General features: G+C 42.2%; 2 protein-coding genes across 4 annotated transcripts; both read left to right on the forward strand.

Moving 5' to 3' along the window:
- The first annotated feature begins 8,644 nt into the window (after positions 1-8,644).
- LOC114844171 (RNA-binding protein 4.1-like) lies at positions 8,645-12,529 on the forward strand. Of its 2 annotated transcripts, none has more exons than XM_055502126.1 (4): positions 8,645-8,803; positions 9,640-10,069; positions 10,376-11,106; positions 11,224-12,529. In XM_055502126.1, exons 2-3 carry the CDS (start codon positions 9,658-9,660, stop codon positions 11,089-11,091), a joined length of 1,128 nt encoding a protein of 375 aa, XP_055358101.1. In that variant the 5' UTR covers positions 8,645-8,803; positions 9,640-9,657; the 3' UTR covers positions 11,092-11,106; positions 11,224-12,529. The 2 variants fall into 2 exon arrangements, with proteins under 2 accessions (XP_055358101.1, XP_028987145.1); XM_029131312.3 differs by having other exon boundaries at positions 11,243-12,529.
- Positions 12,530-13,034: 505 nt separating this feature from the next.
- On the forward strand, positions 13,035-17,481 carry LOC114844161 (RNA-binding protein 4.1-like). Of its 2 annotated transcripts, none has more exons than XM_029131299.2 (3): positions 13,035-13,192; positions 13,920-14,343; positions 15,547-15,810. In XM_029131299.2, the coding sequence occupies exons 2-3, from the start codon at positions 13,938-13,940 to the stop codon at positions 15,549-15,551; spliced, it is 411 nt and encodes a 136-aa protein (XP_028987132.1). In that variant the 5' UTR covers positions 13,035-13,192; positions 13,920-13,937; the 3' UTR covers positions 15,552-15,810. The 2 variants fall into 2 exon arrangements, with proteins under 2 accessions (XP_028987132.1, XP_028987122.1); XM_029131289.2 differs by having other exon boundaries at positions 13,036-13,192; positions 15,667-17,481.
- The last annotated feature ends 189 nt before the right edge of the window (positions 17,482-17,670 follow it).

A 17,670-nucleotide genomic window follows, 5' to 3' on the forward strand; every position in this document is an offset into this window, starting at 1 on the left:
CAATTTAACTGACTGTGGGATATTTTAGTAATAGATTATTACGAAAATATGCAGTAAAATGAGCTGATATTTGCTGTGTTAGTAGTCCATAAAGTACTAGTAGTACCAGGGGCACCACTAACTAGTTCTGGGCCTTTTGAAAAAAAAATTGAGATCGGGCCTTACACTATAGAAACACTGACCACTATGCCTCAACTAAACATGTTGGTGCAGTCGGTTAGAGTGTGTTATCAGTAACAACATGGGAGTAAGTTCAAATCTTTCTGCAGGATCAGTTACTGATTTAAATATATAAATTTAATCAAAATTACATTTTTACAAAAAAAATTACACCATTGGATGTAAAATTGTAATTTTACATCCAATGGTGAAAAACGTATGCTATTGAATTAAAGTGTGATTCCTTTTTCAGGTGAGGAGGAGACGTGTTAAAGATTGATTCTGTAAGTCTGTCAGAGTGAGAGCTCCGTACTTGGATCTTGGAACGTAGTTCGAGTGAGCGCTCACGTTAAATAGCACATCTTTGACCATTCTATTCGTAAGCTAGCTTCTGCAGTGAGAAGGAGAAACGGTAGCAGCTCATGTTCTATAACTTAATATAATGCAAGAAACGAACGCCTTTTGTGGATATTTTTATTCTGTTCGCTGGCTGTCTAGCAGCACGAGTAGTGCACGAGGACAGTACACAGTGTTGGCTATGAAAGTAGCGCTAACATTATACTACAAAGAAGCTTCGTGAATAAACAAACCTTTCTTTAAAAATTGTGAACATTATTGTAGGTCCGTCGCTCTCTTTCTGCTTTGTTAAGCCTTTTCTTTCGTTGTTGATAGCCGAATTTATGCCTCGTTGATCGCTACGACGTTCCTGCTTTAACCGGTGACGATCTAACGATCTCACTCAGCAGCGTCTATAGGATCCAGGTGGACGGACTGAACCATGCAGTAAATGGGAGGAGGGGGTGACATTTGTCTGGGGAGGCAGAAATAAGCTGCAATTTACTCTTATTTGTAACTATTTAATGGATAGATTTGCGATATCTAATATATAGGTATTAGTGTAATTTTTAATTTAGCCCGTCTCTGTGGGCCCCTAAAACGTAACCATCGTACTAACTCTTTCCCCCCCTAGCGGCGCCCCAGACTAGTAGTGAAAAGAAACCATGTTCTACAAATTCGAGAAACAGGTTTTATCAAGTCCAAGTTTTGGGGAAAACGTCAATTGCATTTTTATAATATAGCTCATTGGTGAATATTGTTAAACCTGAGAATGTCTTGACACAAAGACTAAGAATGACAAAGACACTATGAGTGAAGAAAAGTTATAAATATAAAAAAATACAAGACTACGTCAAGATCTGCAACCATTTATTTACAATGAATGTAAATGAATGTACATGCAGTAAATGTGCGTCACATAGGAACGCGTTGGTTCCTTAAACCAGGGTTAGCGCGAAGTGTAGCTAGTGCCTGTTGGTGACGCGTTGATCCAGTAAGCCAGTTTCAGCGAGATGATGGCCCCGTAAGTCACTGTCAGCATTCGCGAAGTGCAGCTAGTGCCTGTTGGTGACGCGTTGATCCAGTAAGCCAGTTTCAGCGAGATGATGGCCCCGTAAGTCACTGTCAGCATTCGCGAAGTGCAGCTAGTGCCTGTTGGTGACGCTGGTGACGCGTTGATCCCGTATGTTCCCGCGAGTTTCAGCGAGATGATGGTCCCCCGTCGCGAAGTGTAGCTTGTGCCTGTTATCGCTGGCCGCGAGATGACTGTCCCGTAAGATACGGTCAGCGCTTGCGAGATGATGCACCCGTAAGTCAGTGTCAGCATTGGTGACGTCTGCGAAGTTCGCGAAGCCCCGTATGCCATTGCTCGCGAATCGTTGGTCCCTCGGTTGGTGCCTCGGTTGGTGCCGTGCTTCATGTAGGTATTTGTAGCAAGTAGTAGTGGTATTTGCTTCATGTAGGTATTTGTAGCAAGTAGTAGTGCTATTTATACACCTTTATTCACCTTGTGACGTTCAGCCCATGTCATCTTCATAGCGATTTTCATCGAGATTTTCATCGAGAATTCGAACCCGTAACCTGGGTGTCGGCAGCGCACCGCGTTAACCATTGCGCCAACCCGCGGGGCAGGTGACGTAAGCCACATTGATAAATATTAAACCCTTTGTCTGGCCATACTATAGATAAAAAGAATAAAACAGACTATAGAAGAAAAGAATAAAACAGACTATAGGAAGACTGAAACAGGCTATTAATGACTTTTAAAAGGGAAGTAGAAAAGTAATAATAATTACTGTACGTACCAGACTATTAAAGTAGACTTACTCTTTCACTGTCTTGTGCAACATCTGACAATAAGACACCTTAACATTCACTTTTGCTTTCAAACGTATACCCATCTTACAGTATGTAGTGCAGTATGCAGCACTAGGAGTACCGTATCACCCTGACAATTAAATGGACAAACTGACAGCTCTAGTGAGAGAGGAGAAAATCTTGCATAGTGTAGTATGCTGTGCTTCACGGAAACATAGCTGCATAACTGTATTCCAGACTCCAACGAGAAGAAGACAGTAAATCAGAGGAGGTTAGCTCCGTGGTATAACTCAGACATCCGCAGCCTAAAGCAAAGGACTAGACAACTAGAAAGACAGTGGCGTTCCAACAAAATAAATGTAAACTGCATTGCATGGAAGGACAGTCTAATGAAATATAAAAAAGCACTTTGTGCTGCTAGAAAAACATATTATTCCTCCCTAATTGAGGAAAACAAAAACAACCCCAGGTTTCTTTTCAGCACTGTAGCCAGGCTGACAAAGAGTCATAGCTGTATTGAGTCTACTATCCCCTTAAATCTCAGCAGCAATGACTTTATGAACTACTTTACTAATAAAATTATCATCATTAGAAAAAACATTCAGCAGCGACTTCTTCCAAATGACAGAAAGCACTGTCTAGATCCATCAACTTTAGATTTATTAAATCTTCTGTCTTACCTAGACAGCTTCTCCCCCATAACTCATATGGAGTTAACCTCAATAATTAACTCTTCCAAGTCGTCCACTTGTCTTTTAGATCCAATCCCAACCAGATTACTCAAAGAAGTTCTACCTCTAATCAGCTCATCCATATTAAATCAAATCAACCAATCTTTGCAACTAGGCTATGTACCACAGGCTTTTAAGGTGGCTGTGGTCAAACCTCTACTGAAAAAACCAACCCTTGACCCTGGACAACTAGCCAACTATAGGCCCATTTCAAATTTACCCTTTATTTCCAAGATTCTGGAAAAAATCGTGGCTAAACAATTATCTGACCACCTTAGTGGGAATAACCTGTATGAAGATTTTCAGTCAGGATTTAGAAAACATCATAGCACAGAAACAGCTCTGGTTAGAGTCACTAATGATCTTCTATTAGCTTCGGACAATGGTCTAGTTTCGGTCCTTGTCCTGTTAGATCTTAGTCCTGCATTTGATACAATTGATCATACATTCTATTACAGACACTAGAACATAGAATCGGGATTAATGGAACAGCATTGGGATGGTTTAAATCCTATTTGTTGAACAGATTCCAGTTTGTTCATGTTAATGATAAAGTCTCCACATGCACAAGGATTAGCTATGGAGTACCACAGGGTTCTGTGCTGGGTCCAATTCTGTTTAGCCTATACATGTCTCCTCTAGGTGAGATTATTAGAAAGCATTCTATTAATTTTCATTTTTACGCAGATGATACTCAGCTATATATGTCCTTGGAACCAAATGAAACGGATCAACTAGTCAAAATTCAGGGTTGTTTAAAAGACATCAAATCCTGGATGTCCCAAAACCTCCTACAACTAAACTCAGATAAAACCGAGATTCTTATTGTTGGGCCTAAAAATCTGAGAGAGACACTATTGAGTCAGATAGCCACCCTGGATGGCATAACATTAGCTTCAGATTCTACTGTGAGGAACCTTGGTGTCATGTTTGACCAGGATCTCTCTTTTACATCATACATTAAACAAATCTCCAGAACCGCCTACTTCCACCTTAGAAATTAGTTAAAATCAGAAGCATCCTCTCTCAGAGCGATGCAGAGAAACTGATCCATGCATTTGTTACCTCTAGGCTGGACTACTGTAACTCCTTACTCATAGGACAGCTCCTTAAAAAGCCTACAGCTCATTCAAAATGCTGCAGCCAGAGTTCTGACAGGACTTAGAAAGAGAGATCACATTTCTCCTACATTAGCTTCTCTGCACTGGCTACCTGTAAAATGTAGGATAGAATTTAAAATTCTCCTACTCACATACAAAGTACTCAATGATAAAGCTCCTTCTTATCTTAAAGACCTTATAGTTCCTTATGCTCCCAGCAGAACACTTCGTTCTCAGAGCGCTGGGCTACTTGTGGTTCCTAGAGTGTTTAAATGTAGAACAGGGGGCAGAGCTTTTAGCTACCAAGCTCCTCTCCTCTGGAACCAGCTCCCTCTTCAGGTTCGAGAAGCTGACACACTCTCCACCTTTAAGATTAGGCTTGTAACCTTCCTTTTTGATAAAGCTTATAGTTAGAGATGGTTCAGGTCACTGGCAATTATTGTTAGTCACAGGAACCATCTCTGAGTTAAGCTGCAATAGACATAGACTGCTGGGGGACTTAATTTATACACTGAGCTCCTCTGTTTCCTTCTACCTCCTCTGTCCCATAACCTCCCATCATTGTCCCATGTTTAACTAACCTTGTCTCTTTCTGTCCAGTAGTTGTGCTTCTCTCCCCCCCCCACCCCCACTCTTTCTCCCTCTCTGTCCTCACCTACAAGTATCATTGGACTCAAAGTTTGGTGTCTGTGATGGGCAGCTGCGGATCCAACCATCCTGCCTGCATCCAGTCCCTGGTCCTACCATCCTGCCTGTGCTCTGTTGTTGCTTGTTGTTGCTTGTTGCTGTTGCTGTGCTTTTCTATCTCTCTATCTTCTCACCCCAACCGGTCGAGGCAGATGGCCGCCCACATCCAGTCTGGTTCTGCTGGAGGTTTCTTCCTCGTTAGAGAGGGAGTTTTTCCTCTCCACTGTTGCTGTCAAATTAAATGCTTGCTGTATGTGGGATTTGTTGGGTTTAGTTGTGAGGTTTTAAACCTTACTTTGTAAAGTGCCTTGAAATAACTTTGTTGTGATTTGGCGCTATAGAAATAAAATTGAATTGAATTGAATTGAACGTTAACATTCACAGTTTTAGCACCGTGCACTGGGACAGGGACCGGGTGGAGGGGTGGCCAAGTTTATTAACAAGTGGTGCCACTTGTTTGAAGCACCCCAAAATTCCTCATACTTAGCCACATACACATACATTTAGGGCCGGGGGTCGCCTCTTTCACTGGGGCCTGGGGCTGAGGCCAGTTGTGGCCTCACCCACTGGCCCTGGTGGAGAGATCACCACCCAGTTTTAACTGCAAAAAGACATTTAGGGTGGGGGGGTCACGGTTCGGGGGACAAAGCGTGCCCCTGGAGGTGTCACCCACTTTCAGTGCACTCTAGTTCCACACACTTAAGCCCAAGCTGGGTTGCAGGGTTCTGTGGTGCCTTTTCCGCAGCCCTCTGCTTCTCCCGGGTTGGGGGAGTTGGGCGGGGCTTGGCAGGAGCTGCGATCCCTTCCTGGGGCCACATAGGCGGCAGGCTGGAGACCTACCCTCACCACAGTGCGAGAATGTATCTGAGAGTGCATTGGTTCACGTATGATTGACTAGTCAAAACCGGGACAGTGCGAGATAGAGAAGGGGCGGGTTACGTGGCATCACATGTAGTAATGGAAATTAGGGCACCTGAGTTACTGGAATCGTTAGGGCAAGATGCGGGGTGTATGATTCTGGTGTTGGAGTTGTAGATGGAGCGTTACGCCTTTATCTGTGCCAACGTCTTCACTTGCACCCCATCTTTAGCGCCGGAACGGATCCATACACATGACGCCAGAAAACGCCCCCTAAACCCTTTTGACTAACCCCGCATAAGCGTGGCTGTCCGAGCCATGTACTGTACACCTCGGGACTAGCCCCTAGTCTAATAAAACCTTGGTGCACGGATAGGTCTTGTCCGGCCCAAAACCGGCCGCGGGTCTTCTCAGTGTTGTGATATCGGCGGGGCCCACTCTGACTATTTCCGGGGCGTGCATCTACAAAATCTCTACGCCTGATTCAGACGAACACCTTAGCACCGACCCTACTCCATCACGTACCACTCTCCTCTATGACTGTGATGCAGTTGGAGTGTGGGGGGTCCGGTTTACGTTGATCGTCTGCCTGGGTGGTCTCTTTTCTGCTGACCCCCACCAATTGCTGGCCTTGTGCTGCAGGCCGATGTGTGCCAGGGGATGAGGTCGGGCCGATGGGGTCGGCCCCGCTCTGCTCGTGTAGGGGTGGTGGACTGGGGGCGGGTCCCACTCTGGATCGCGGGGGCATCTCCTAGCGGGCTCCACTCTTTCAGGTCGACCCTCCCACTACTACTACTCTGACCTCGAGTGCTGTCTCTGTGGCTGCTGCAGCTCTGCCTGGGGGGCTCTGTGTGGGCGGTTTGGGTCGCAACACCTGCCCTCCTGGAACTGAAGGTGTGTGTGCTCCCTGGCTGCTAGGGTTCCTTCCTCTGCTTGCTGGATGGGCGTAGTGGCTGAGCCCCTCACATCACCTTGGCTTCCACAAGTGGCATTGTTCATGCTGCATGTGTTGTATATCATGACTATTATTAAGAAGTATGGGATATGTATAACAATGCATATGTGTGTATATGATATGTATATGTTTGTATGAGTATGTGCACATACCTTAACACTATTATTGGTATTAGTATTAATCTCCAAGGTAAACCACAGTACAACAGTTGTTTAGTTATGAATGTGTTAGCCTAAGGTACATCCCTGCTTATTTATTTTGCACCGATTGTTTACTTAACAGATTTGCTCGGTATCAGCAGCTGTTTGCACCCCCACCCACCACCCCCCCTCCCGCACACACACCCTAAAGCTGAAACTTAACCTGTCCACCAACACAGCAACATCACACATATTTGGGATTAGCTAAATAAAACATTAAATAAACCATTAATAAAGAAGAGTATATATATTTTATATATACCTCTCTTGTTAAAGCAAAGCTGTCCATCACAATATGGCATTCAGCCTAATACATGCTGCTTGGAAAATTGCTGGACAGAACAAAAAAAAGATTTGCAGTCCTGACATTGAACCGCTGGCCGTGGGCCTCGCTCCATAATACTTGCCGAGCGTATCGCCGTGTATATTCCGCCATCCGCTAACGCTTCCGCTGCATGTGACATCATACAGATTGTCACCTCCAACCTGCATTGCAGACCAGACATCGCAATGCTTTCTTTATGGTCTCTGGTAACTATAACCATGCCAGCCTCAAAGTGACAAAGTCACTTCTTACATTCACACAGTATGTAAGCTGTCCCACCTGATGTATGCTAATATTAACGAGGCCTACTCGTTCTCTGCCCTCTTAGAGAAACTGATCACAACTTGGTGTGTCTTGCCCAAGGACACGTTGAAAAATCAACCATGGCTCGACCGGGCCTCTAACTGCCAACCTTAGAGGGACGACCTCCCTGCCAACTGCACTATTGCTATTGCCCAATACACAGTTCTGATTCAAAGTCATTCTGCCAGCATTAAAACTGTTAAAAGGTGGACAGATCAGAACCATGTTGCTCTGCAGAGCTGCTTTGATGTCACTGATTGGGATGCGGTCTGTGAACCTCATGGGGGGGACACGGACTGACAGACTGCATCACAGATTATATTAATTTCTGCATGGATACCAATGTACCTGATAAAACCTTTCGCTGCTTTCCTAACAACAAGCCATGGGTCACTTGTGACATCAAAGGCACCCTGAATGAAAAGAAGAAGGCATTCAGGTCTGGGGACAGGGAGGCAGTTAGGAGTGTACAGAGAGATCTGTCAGTCAAAATCAGGGAGGGGAAGGAGGCTTACAGGAGGAAACTGGAACACAAATACTTGAAAGACTGAATATGCATATGGATATTTGTTTTAGGATGTTTTTATTTTTACGCTAGTGTATATAAATGTTGTACATAACAGTATAGTTTCTCATGCAGTGTGGGCCTACTGTAATACACCAAATAAACATTTTAGTGGAAAATTACACTTACAGTGGTTGTATGTGATATCTAATAAAACAATAATAAATCTTATTTTCAATTTCTGAACAGACTCAAGATTATTTCATTTGTAAATCTTGTATTGAGATTTGATTAGTTTAATAGGAAAAATTACTCTACTGTTTGTGCATCAGTGTGATCTTAATGTTATTTGCAATTTTGGGATAAATTATTTTATTATTAAATTATACATAATATATATTATTTATATTATTTACATCTTCATTCGTCCAATAACATGTACAATACAACTTCAGATAGTAATTAGATGTAATTAGACAATAGTAATTAGATGTGAGTATGTGTAGATGTTTTAGCATTCTTCTTTTTAATCCCCCTACCTTTTTGTGTGTACCTCCAACTGTGACAGCGATCAACGTGTGCAAAATAATTTCTCTCTGAGATTAATAAAGTTTTTTGAATCTTTTGAATAACTAGGCAGCGCTAGAATGCCAACGACCATAAGACCAAAGAAGAAGAAGCAACAGGCCACAGTAACAACATCCGATCAGTAGGTGGCGCTGGTGAGTCTGAATGAGGAAGTGGCGGAAGCGTTGACTGTGTCGCGGGTTCAGCATCGCCATTTCACATTTCATTCATTAATGTCAAGGCCTACATCCCTTTATAGGTGAGCTGGAACTTTTAATGGTTAGTGAGTGGAAAAATAAAAGCTGCGTACGTGGGCGATCAGTAGTTGCCGTTGTATCGCTTTTATTGATCATTTCTGCACCGAAATAGCTCTTAGCTAATAGCAGTTGTTGTTTACTAGCTAGCTAACGTGACAACGTAGTTATCAGCTTTCTGAATATATGCGACCCAGTTATTACCCAAACTTTCGGGCACTATAGAGCTGATGTGTGGCTACATTGCACACACAGCAGTATTTAACAAGCTTGTTAATATCGCCAAGCAGTGAGTGCAACAAATAGACAAACATCGCGCGCCTTTACAAAGCTTGCTAGCGCTTCGCGTTGGTTCGTTGGATCTATCGCGACATGTAATGTTTTCCATTTGCGTTAGCAAACGTCAGAGCATGGATGGCAATGTCCTGTTACAAGCGTATTACGTGTTAACGTGAGACGTTATATAAGACGTAATTACAATTAATGCGAGTAAATTGAAAATGAGCAGTTATAGGACCAAAGCGGCCAGCGTAACTTGTGTTTTGTGCCTCAGTAGATACATTTAACATCAAGTAGTGGTCGTTTAAAGGCATCTTAATCCTGTACGCTTTTACCATCTCTGAAAATTCACTGGTTATGAAAGATAAGTTAAAAGTATTTACAGCTACGCATTATTTTTGCTTCAGCGTCATCCTAAGAGGCGTACAAAGTGAAAGCTGATTGAATTTATTTTATGCCCCTCATTACCAAGTATGAGGATAAACCCGCACATCCCTTAAAGTATTTTTGTGTGTCCATAGTGGTCATGCAGTAATAATTTGATTTCTTCTGTATCTTTTAGGAAACTTGGAAATCCATCATGGTGAAACTTTTTATTGGCAATCTTGCCTGCGATACCACCGCAGAGGAGCTGCGTGAACTCTTTGAGAAATATGGCAAAGTCTCAGAATGTGATATTGTCAAAAACTATGGTTTTGTTCACATGAACAACATGGCTGAGGCAGAGGAGGCCATTCGAAACCTGCACCAGCACGAGTTGAATGGTTGGCACATGAATGTGGAGATGAGCAAAGGGAGGCCCAGGTCCACCACCAAGCTGCATGTCAGCAACCTTCCTGATGAGGTCACCAGTGATCTTCTGCGGAGCAAGTTTGAGGAGTTTGGCCCAGTTGTGGAGTGTGACATAGTGAAAGACTATGCCTTTGTTCACATGGAGCGAGTAGATGATGCCATGGATGCCATCAGTAAGCTGGACAACACAGCTTTCAAAGGTGAACTTTGCGCAGGGGAGCGTTAAGTGTCTTTGTCCTCTATAGTTACGTTTTTCGGATTCTGTTCTGCCACCGTAAAACTGCCTGATAAAAAAAAAAATCCACTAGTTGATGTGTGGAAAAGAAAGGATTTACCTTAACTTACCAGGTGGACCACGAAAAATTACTTGTAAATCTCTCAGTGGTGGGGTCACTAAATAGTCACCTACACAAAATAATCCCCACCATTTAACGTGTTTTCTAGTCGGTAAGAGCTTTTCATTTCAGAACCCCACGGTCTCATGCGTGTCTTCTCTCTCCATAAAGGCAAGCTGATGAGCGTACAGCTGTCCACCAGTCGGCTTCGCACAGCCCCAGGAATGGGAGATCATACTGGCTGTTATGTCTGCGGGAAACATGGTCATTGGTCTAAAGACTGTCCTGTCGGTCGGAACGGTAGCCACGGTGACGACATGAGAGGTTACAGCGGCCGGGCCCCACCTTGCGGTCCTCTAGGTTATGGCGGGGGAAGCTATGGGATGGCCCAACCTTCAGCAGCTGATTACATGAGTAACTCTGCGTATAGTCAGGCTAGTTATCCGGGTGGGATACCACCCCCCCCTCGTAGGTTTGGTGGCTATGGCTCTGAGCTCGGAGTTGGGTACGCCAGCAGGGCACCAGGCCCTTATGTTGAGAGGTCGATGGGTTATGATCTAAGCGGTTTTGGTTATTATAATAAATACAGAGTTCGCCCTTATGGCGCAAGCTATTTCGAAGCTCGTCGTTTGTCCTATCTTCCTCCCCCACCACCACCTCCTTCCTCCCTTTCAAAGGTTCCCCCCAGTACAGATCCATATGAACGGCGGCCACTGGCTCCCTCGTCATCAGCTGCATACTTCGCACGAGAGCGCAGCCCAATCAGACGAGTGCCTGGCTCCTCAACTAGTTACACGTATGAGCGTACTCGACTGTCACCAGTTTCATCATCCAAGGCCTCCTACTCTGATGCACGAGCCAAGGATCAACAGTTTTCACCTTATTAAAGTCATGCTGCCAAGGTGAGAAACACAAACAAGTATTAACTTTTACTGTTTTTAGGTCACTTTTAAATCTGTTAAAACTTGTTTCTGAAGAGATTGGTTTTCTTTTTTCTTATTTTTTCTTTTCTTTTTTAGGTGTTGCTTTGTACTGCAGGACTTTTCCTTTGCTGTCATTTCTTCAAGCTTCGTGATTCCATCAGCGTTGACAATACAAAGCAAAACACACAAGATACGAAGATTCACCTCAAAACTGTGTTGGTCTCTTCCAAGCGCCTGAGTTGGCAACTGTCTGCAGCTGACACATTCTCTCTTAATAAGGATGGTAATTAACTGTTTGGCATTGATTATAATACAATTTCTGACTTGTTATGCAGGATTTCAGTTGAGCTTTAGCCATGCTTTAAGTTTTTCTCACCTACGACCTTTCTTTACATTAAGCAAGTTGTTAAGCTCCAAACTTCAACATAGCACAATAATATTTTGTCTTTTGTTTATTTAAAAAAGCTGAATTTTAATTTTATGGGCTTTATGTTACCATAGAGTACATAGTTTCATTTAGGTTTATGTCTTGTCAAATGTACACATTGAATCTGTGACAGTTTGAGGGAAATTCTTTTCAAGTTAATAGTTATTTTGGCAAATATAAAGTATCATGGTATGGACATTAAAACGTGTGTAGCTTTTATGGCGGCAAGATGAAAGAGTGAAATTCAGCTCTAATTTCAGAAGTTCTCTTCATCCCTTGTTTGCCTTGAATGCAGCTCAAGTGTTCTTGTTTCTTTTACGTATAAACAGCAATCCTATGTTTTACATGCTTATGTAAATTATCTTTATACATTGCATGATACCACTTGGTTGTAGTGCAGGAGAGCATTATCAAGCTCCTCATCACACATCTGACACAAACTAATTTCAATTAGATGGATGTCGAGTACAATTTATTTAATTGAATTAAATTAAAAAAAAAACGCAAATACCACCGATGTCAAACAGGTTCTTAGAGAAATGAATGAAAATTTGTGGTGCTGGTGTGGCTTCATTTTCAGATGGCAAATGAGCGCATCTCAAACATTCCATACAAAAAACTAGGAAAGAAGTGTGACTGAGTGATGCCTAACAAGAATATTGCTTTACATGAATTGTGAGAGTAAAGAAATTCTCTATCCAGTGACAATGTTACATATTGTCTGCATTTAACAAATTAACCCACCATGCTTATTATTTCAGTCTGGGATTTTTTCTGTACAGCTGATACAAACATGTAAGGCAGGACTCAGGGCTTGGACTGTGTCAAATACAAGGCGCTCCTTAAAAATGTGCCTTGATTTGTTTAGCATATAGATGGTTTTCAATTGAATTGTATTTTTTCATACCAGCATACAACAGAAAAAAATCTCAATTCAAAAATGTTTAATAAAGCTAATTTTGTTTTGATGCCTGATATTTTCTGATTTTTTTTAAATGACTTACCATGGTGTAATTTAAACTTTATTGGTGTGTGAGAATTGTGGTTGTTTAGTAGAAAATTTTGAGTTACCACATGTGAATGCATTGAACATACTTTTTGATTGTATTACAGTATGTATTTTTTTTTTACAAATATGTATATTACCCTCTAAAATGTAGACACTTTCTAGTGTTTATTGGGTTTATATTTTCTACATTGACAGATACTCCAAACTAAATAAAGCATGAATGTCAAATGGTTTAACATACTGAAATATGGATACACTGTACTGTTTAAATTGCTGGAAGTACCTACGCTATTCATAGTAATGGGCTACGGTATATAGTGACAGTATTTCTCCAACGTTTACCTGTCATATATTTTCCATCATATTTGCATTTTTGTATATTTAAGGCCTTGTTTTTTAATAATTCGGGTGTACAGCAAAGTGCATGAGTGCTTTTATTTTGTTTTGATTAACGTTTTCCTTCTACAGCATGAGGCGCTGTCGTCCCTCCCTTTAGATGCTAGCGCTGTTAGCTTAGCAGTTAGCCTGACACGGCGTATGGTCACGAGCTGGTGCGTAACGTCCGCCCGTAAAACCACAGTCGCCATTTCGTTCTCCGAGGGTTGAGACGCAGATTGCAGCAGAAAAAGGTATGAATTTAGTAGCATAAAAAGGAGCGTTACATACAATGTATGTAGCTTGCCGCAATCAGCCAGGAAACCTTAGTCGGTGATATATCAAACTAAACACGCCTTCTGTAAATTTCATGTACGCGCTGATATGCTAACGTAGACGTGCTAACGCTACGTGTTTAACGGCTAACGAACGACGGCCACGTTATGCAACTTTGTTGATGGACTAAAACCTTATTATACCGTCATCGGCTCTAACGAATAGATTTGAATGTTACTTTTTGTTGTTATGTGGCAGAGCCACGATGTATTTTGACTGTAGACCGTGTCCTGGACGTGCTTATTTACGCCTCTTTTGTAGCGTTACACGGATCTAGCTGCTGCTGATGCAGGAGGCTAAAGCAGCGTGTAACCACACAATACTGGCGTTACCTACGCTAGATCGCTAGATCCAAAGAGCTAATGCAATCTAAATGATGTACAACAACATACTTTAAATATAAGTGATGGTAGAACGCTGAAGATGTAGAATCAGTGCACGTTTTGTTTTATTTATATTGTAATATCGGGGAAAGGGTTACCCGCAGTTTAGTTCAAATAATTAGTTCAAATCTACAATAATCAGTTATCGCTGGTGTCATTAATGATTTATTTTTATCAAGTTTTATCTTTATCTTGTATCTTATCTAAGTCTATAAGATTGTGCTTTGAATAATAAATAATTTTTTTCTTCTTCTTCTTTTAGTAACGTGGCAACTGAACAATGGTGAAAATATTCATTGGGAATTTGTCACCAGAAACTACATCTGATGAACTTCGCTCCCTCTTCTCCCAGTATGGCAAAATTTCAGAATGCACTGTTGTCAAGAACTTTGCCTTTGTGCACATGGATAGTAAAGCGGAGGCAGAGGAAGCCATTCGCAATCTCCATGATTATGAGTTGAATGGCCAACCCATGAACGTAGAATTGAGCCGCGGAAAGTCAAGAGGATCCACTAAACTACATGTTGGCAACATTGCTTGTACCAACCAGGAGCTGAGAGCTAAGTTTGAAGAGTATGGCGCCGTATTAGAGTGTGACATAGTTAAAAACTATGCGTTTGTTCACATGGAGCGAATGGAGGATGCCATGGAGGCCATTAATCAGTTAGACAACACGGCCTTTAAAGGTGAACTCTTGGGCTGGGCTTTATATAGAATTATCTTTTTATATGACAATATAGTTTCAAAATATATATATAATTATGTTCCTGTTAATTAAGTAATTTATGGATGCATCTCAGGTGAGTAAAGGGACAAAGGTAAGTTGAAGAAAGCAAGGCACCCCTGAATACTTATCTTAAAGCTGGTATCCGTAATGCCCTCAGTAATATAAATCTGTAAGATGAATTGTTGTGAAACAAAAATGACCTATTGCAATTTGTCACTGAACTGTGCAGTCAGGCCTGTACTACATGCTACAACTGCTAGTAATGATTGGCATGCAATATCCCTAATTTTATTAATCACACTGAAACTACACTGGTTATACTGTTTTTCTGTTGTGCACACAAGTGTAGACGTGTGTCAGGGTGGTTATAAAGTCTTTGCCGCGTGCGCGCTCGTACGACCCTTCGGCAACGCGGGAAGATAATGTAATTTACGTTGCGGCTTTTAACGCCACAGAGTCGTGACGCTTTGCTGCCTTGTGTCACATAGCAAACTGCCTGCATCTATTGGAAACTAAAAAAAGAAAAAGTATGTGAACCACTGGGAATATCCTCTAACATCAGCTGGACTTTGCTTGGTGAATAGCAACTTTGTCTATTAGGATATCTATATGAATATATCAATAGACTTTGCTCTCAGTTAGGGCAAGTTGTTTGAGCAAAGCTACCCCAAATTTATAGTGTTAATGTGTTACCATTTTTAAACCATGCTATTGTATTGAATATTTGCTGTAGGCACGGAGAAGCCGTGCCCCCCACTGCAGCCTGACCCGCACCTTTCTAGTAGTTCTTTTCTACCTCACTTTTGTCTTTGACCGTTGTGCTTAGAACCCACTTAAGTTGACAGTTGTTTTAAATTGTCTCCTCAGCACTTTTTTTAAAAATGATTTTAATAGTTGCTCTAAAAGTGCTTGTTCAGCTAGAAATGAAGAGCTGTAAGTCGTCTTGACTTGTTTTGTGCAGCATGGTTCACACCAAAAACTGTCCAGCTCCACTGGTTTGCCTCCGTCTGACATGAGCGTTGTTAAAATGCAGATCATTCCAGAGGGTTCACTTACAATTTCTTAAAATTTCTTGGCAGGAAACAAGTTTTTTAAAGTTACGGATTTCAGCTTTAAATGCAATATTTTAATTGCTGAACTCAATTCATGTGTATTTTTGCAGTGTAATGCATCCTTAGCTGACTGGTGGGCTAGGAGACTTTGTCTGACAGGCAAGAAATGTCAATAATAATATCTGGAAGAAATGCCGGAATGAGTCCTCATTGAGTGTTTTCTTTTTAAGGCAAACTGATGAGCGTGAAGCTTTCGACTAGCCGCCTCCGTACTGCGCCGGGAATGGGGGACAGATCGGGGTGTTATCGTTGCGGGCAGGAAGGCCACTGGTCCAAAGAATGTCCTCTAGACCAAAATGGCTTCCAAAGAAACGGTTCAGAGCCTAAGTCTGATGGATATGATCCCTCGGGATTCGCCGGGCGTGGTCGCAACCGGGGTTATCATCCGGACTTCACTGGCGAACCAGAATTCGGTGGCGGATACCCCGCTGTTCATGGTTTTGCCCGGGGGGCTGGCAGCGGCATGGCAGGGTACCGAAGGGGTGTAGGCTACGAGGGTGCTATGAGGTACGGGCCACACCCAGGTTATGGCATAGGTGCTGTTCCTGATCATAGCATGGCTCGGATGTACGGCAGTGAGGCGGCATACCGGAACAACGGCTCGCTCTATGGCGCGGTACCAGCCTACCCGATGCGCCGGTCGCCGTATGACGAAAGGGATCCGTACGGGGTCGTGGACTACTACGAGAAGTACAGGGCCAGTTCGTATGGAGGCAGTTATTTTGAGGAGCGTCGCGCTGTCCCCTTGCCTACTCCAGCAACACCTTCTACTACACCTGTAATGAGGGAACGGGCGCCCCCCTCTAGCATCGACCCATATCAATGTCCTCCCCTCCCTCCTCCACCTGCCCCAGTCTCTACATACTTCGCTCGTGACCGGAGTCCGATTCGGAGAACCCCTACCGAGACAAATGGATTCAATTATGAGCGTTCGCGCCTGTCCCCAGTGCCGGCCGTCCCAAGAAGTACAACCTTTGAGCATCCGCGGGATCCCAGCGCCGATCGGACACAATTTACATACTAATCTTTGTTCCATGCAGTCACAGCTCTAGCTGACATTTAGCAGATAGATTAGCCGAAGTGCCATTGCAGTCACTAAAAAATACCAGTAAATAACATCGACAGTATCAGAGACGAAAGTCAGCCCTCTGTGTTTGTGATGTGTGTGTGTGTGTGTGAGTAGTAAGAATAAGGTTATACAAAAACTCGCCACATTGAATGGTGAACAGGTCGATTCCAATGTGAATGTCTGCGAGCATTCATACTATTATTTCATTCCAACTCATACTGCTAAACGCAGTACAACTGCACAATTACAGCTCAGTTGACCACCATTCATTGTCCTATTTACATGTCGTGTGATTGACACTGATTTGCTTATGCTTAGCGTTAGGGTGGAATTGCAGATCTGAATTTATCTACAGTTGACATCTGTTCATGATACTATAAAAAATGAATTTGTTTCCCTCTTGAGGTAGCTATATGTTCATATACTATATAGAATCAGTTTATAGACACTGCATGTTTAAGGTGAATTGATTTTGTTTTGGGGTTTTTTCACCAGTATCTAATGTATTCCTATATAAATTTTAGTGTTTTGTGTTCTTGTCACCACATACTGTTTGTGAAGCGATAACAAATTTGAATACTGTTTCTCCACCACCTACAATGTTTAAATGATGACTTGTGGACTGTAATGGCACGTGTGTACCAAATATGGATCTGCACAGTGTAAAAATTGTTATACTTGTATTTGGTTACATTTACATTTAGTGAACCTCTGTTGAAAATAGTCTTTTTTTTTTTATCAAGCATTGTGATCATGCTTAGTCTCTCTCTCTTGGTTTAAAGGCCAATTACTTGCATAAAATAGATATTGCTGTGATTAATACGAGGCCTCTCACCTTTTGATGTATGTTATTTTTGTTCTGTGCTACATGCTGTTTGAATTTCTTTTAGCTTAAAAATAAAACATTATAGTCTTACATTTGGGTTTTGTGGTATTGTACCAGATGTCAATCGTAGAAAAGTCCACCAATAACTATAAACCGCTGAAGAACACCTACCTTCCTTCCATTTGCAGGAAATTATAATATATCTGGCTCCAAACATTTAGCCACATTATAGGTGCTAAGTATTGTTTATATTTTTATTTTCTGCTTTCATGGGACAAA

The sequence above is a fragment of the Betta splendens genome, chromosome 2, assembly GCF_900634795.4.
Source record: "Betta splendens chromosome 2, fBetSpl5.4, whole genome shotgun sequence".
NCBI lineage: Eukaryota > Metazoa > Chordata > Actinopteri > Anabantiformes > Osphronemidae > Betta > Betta splendens.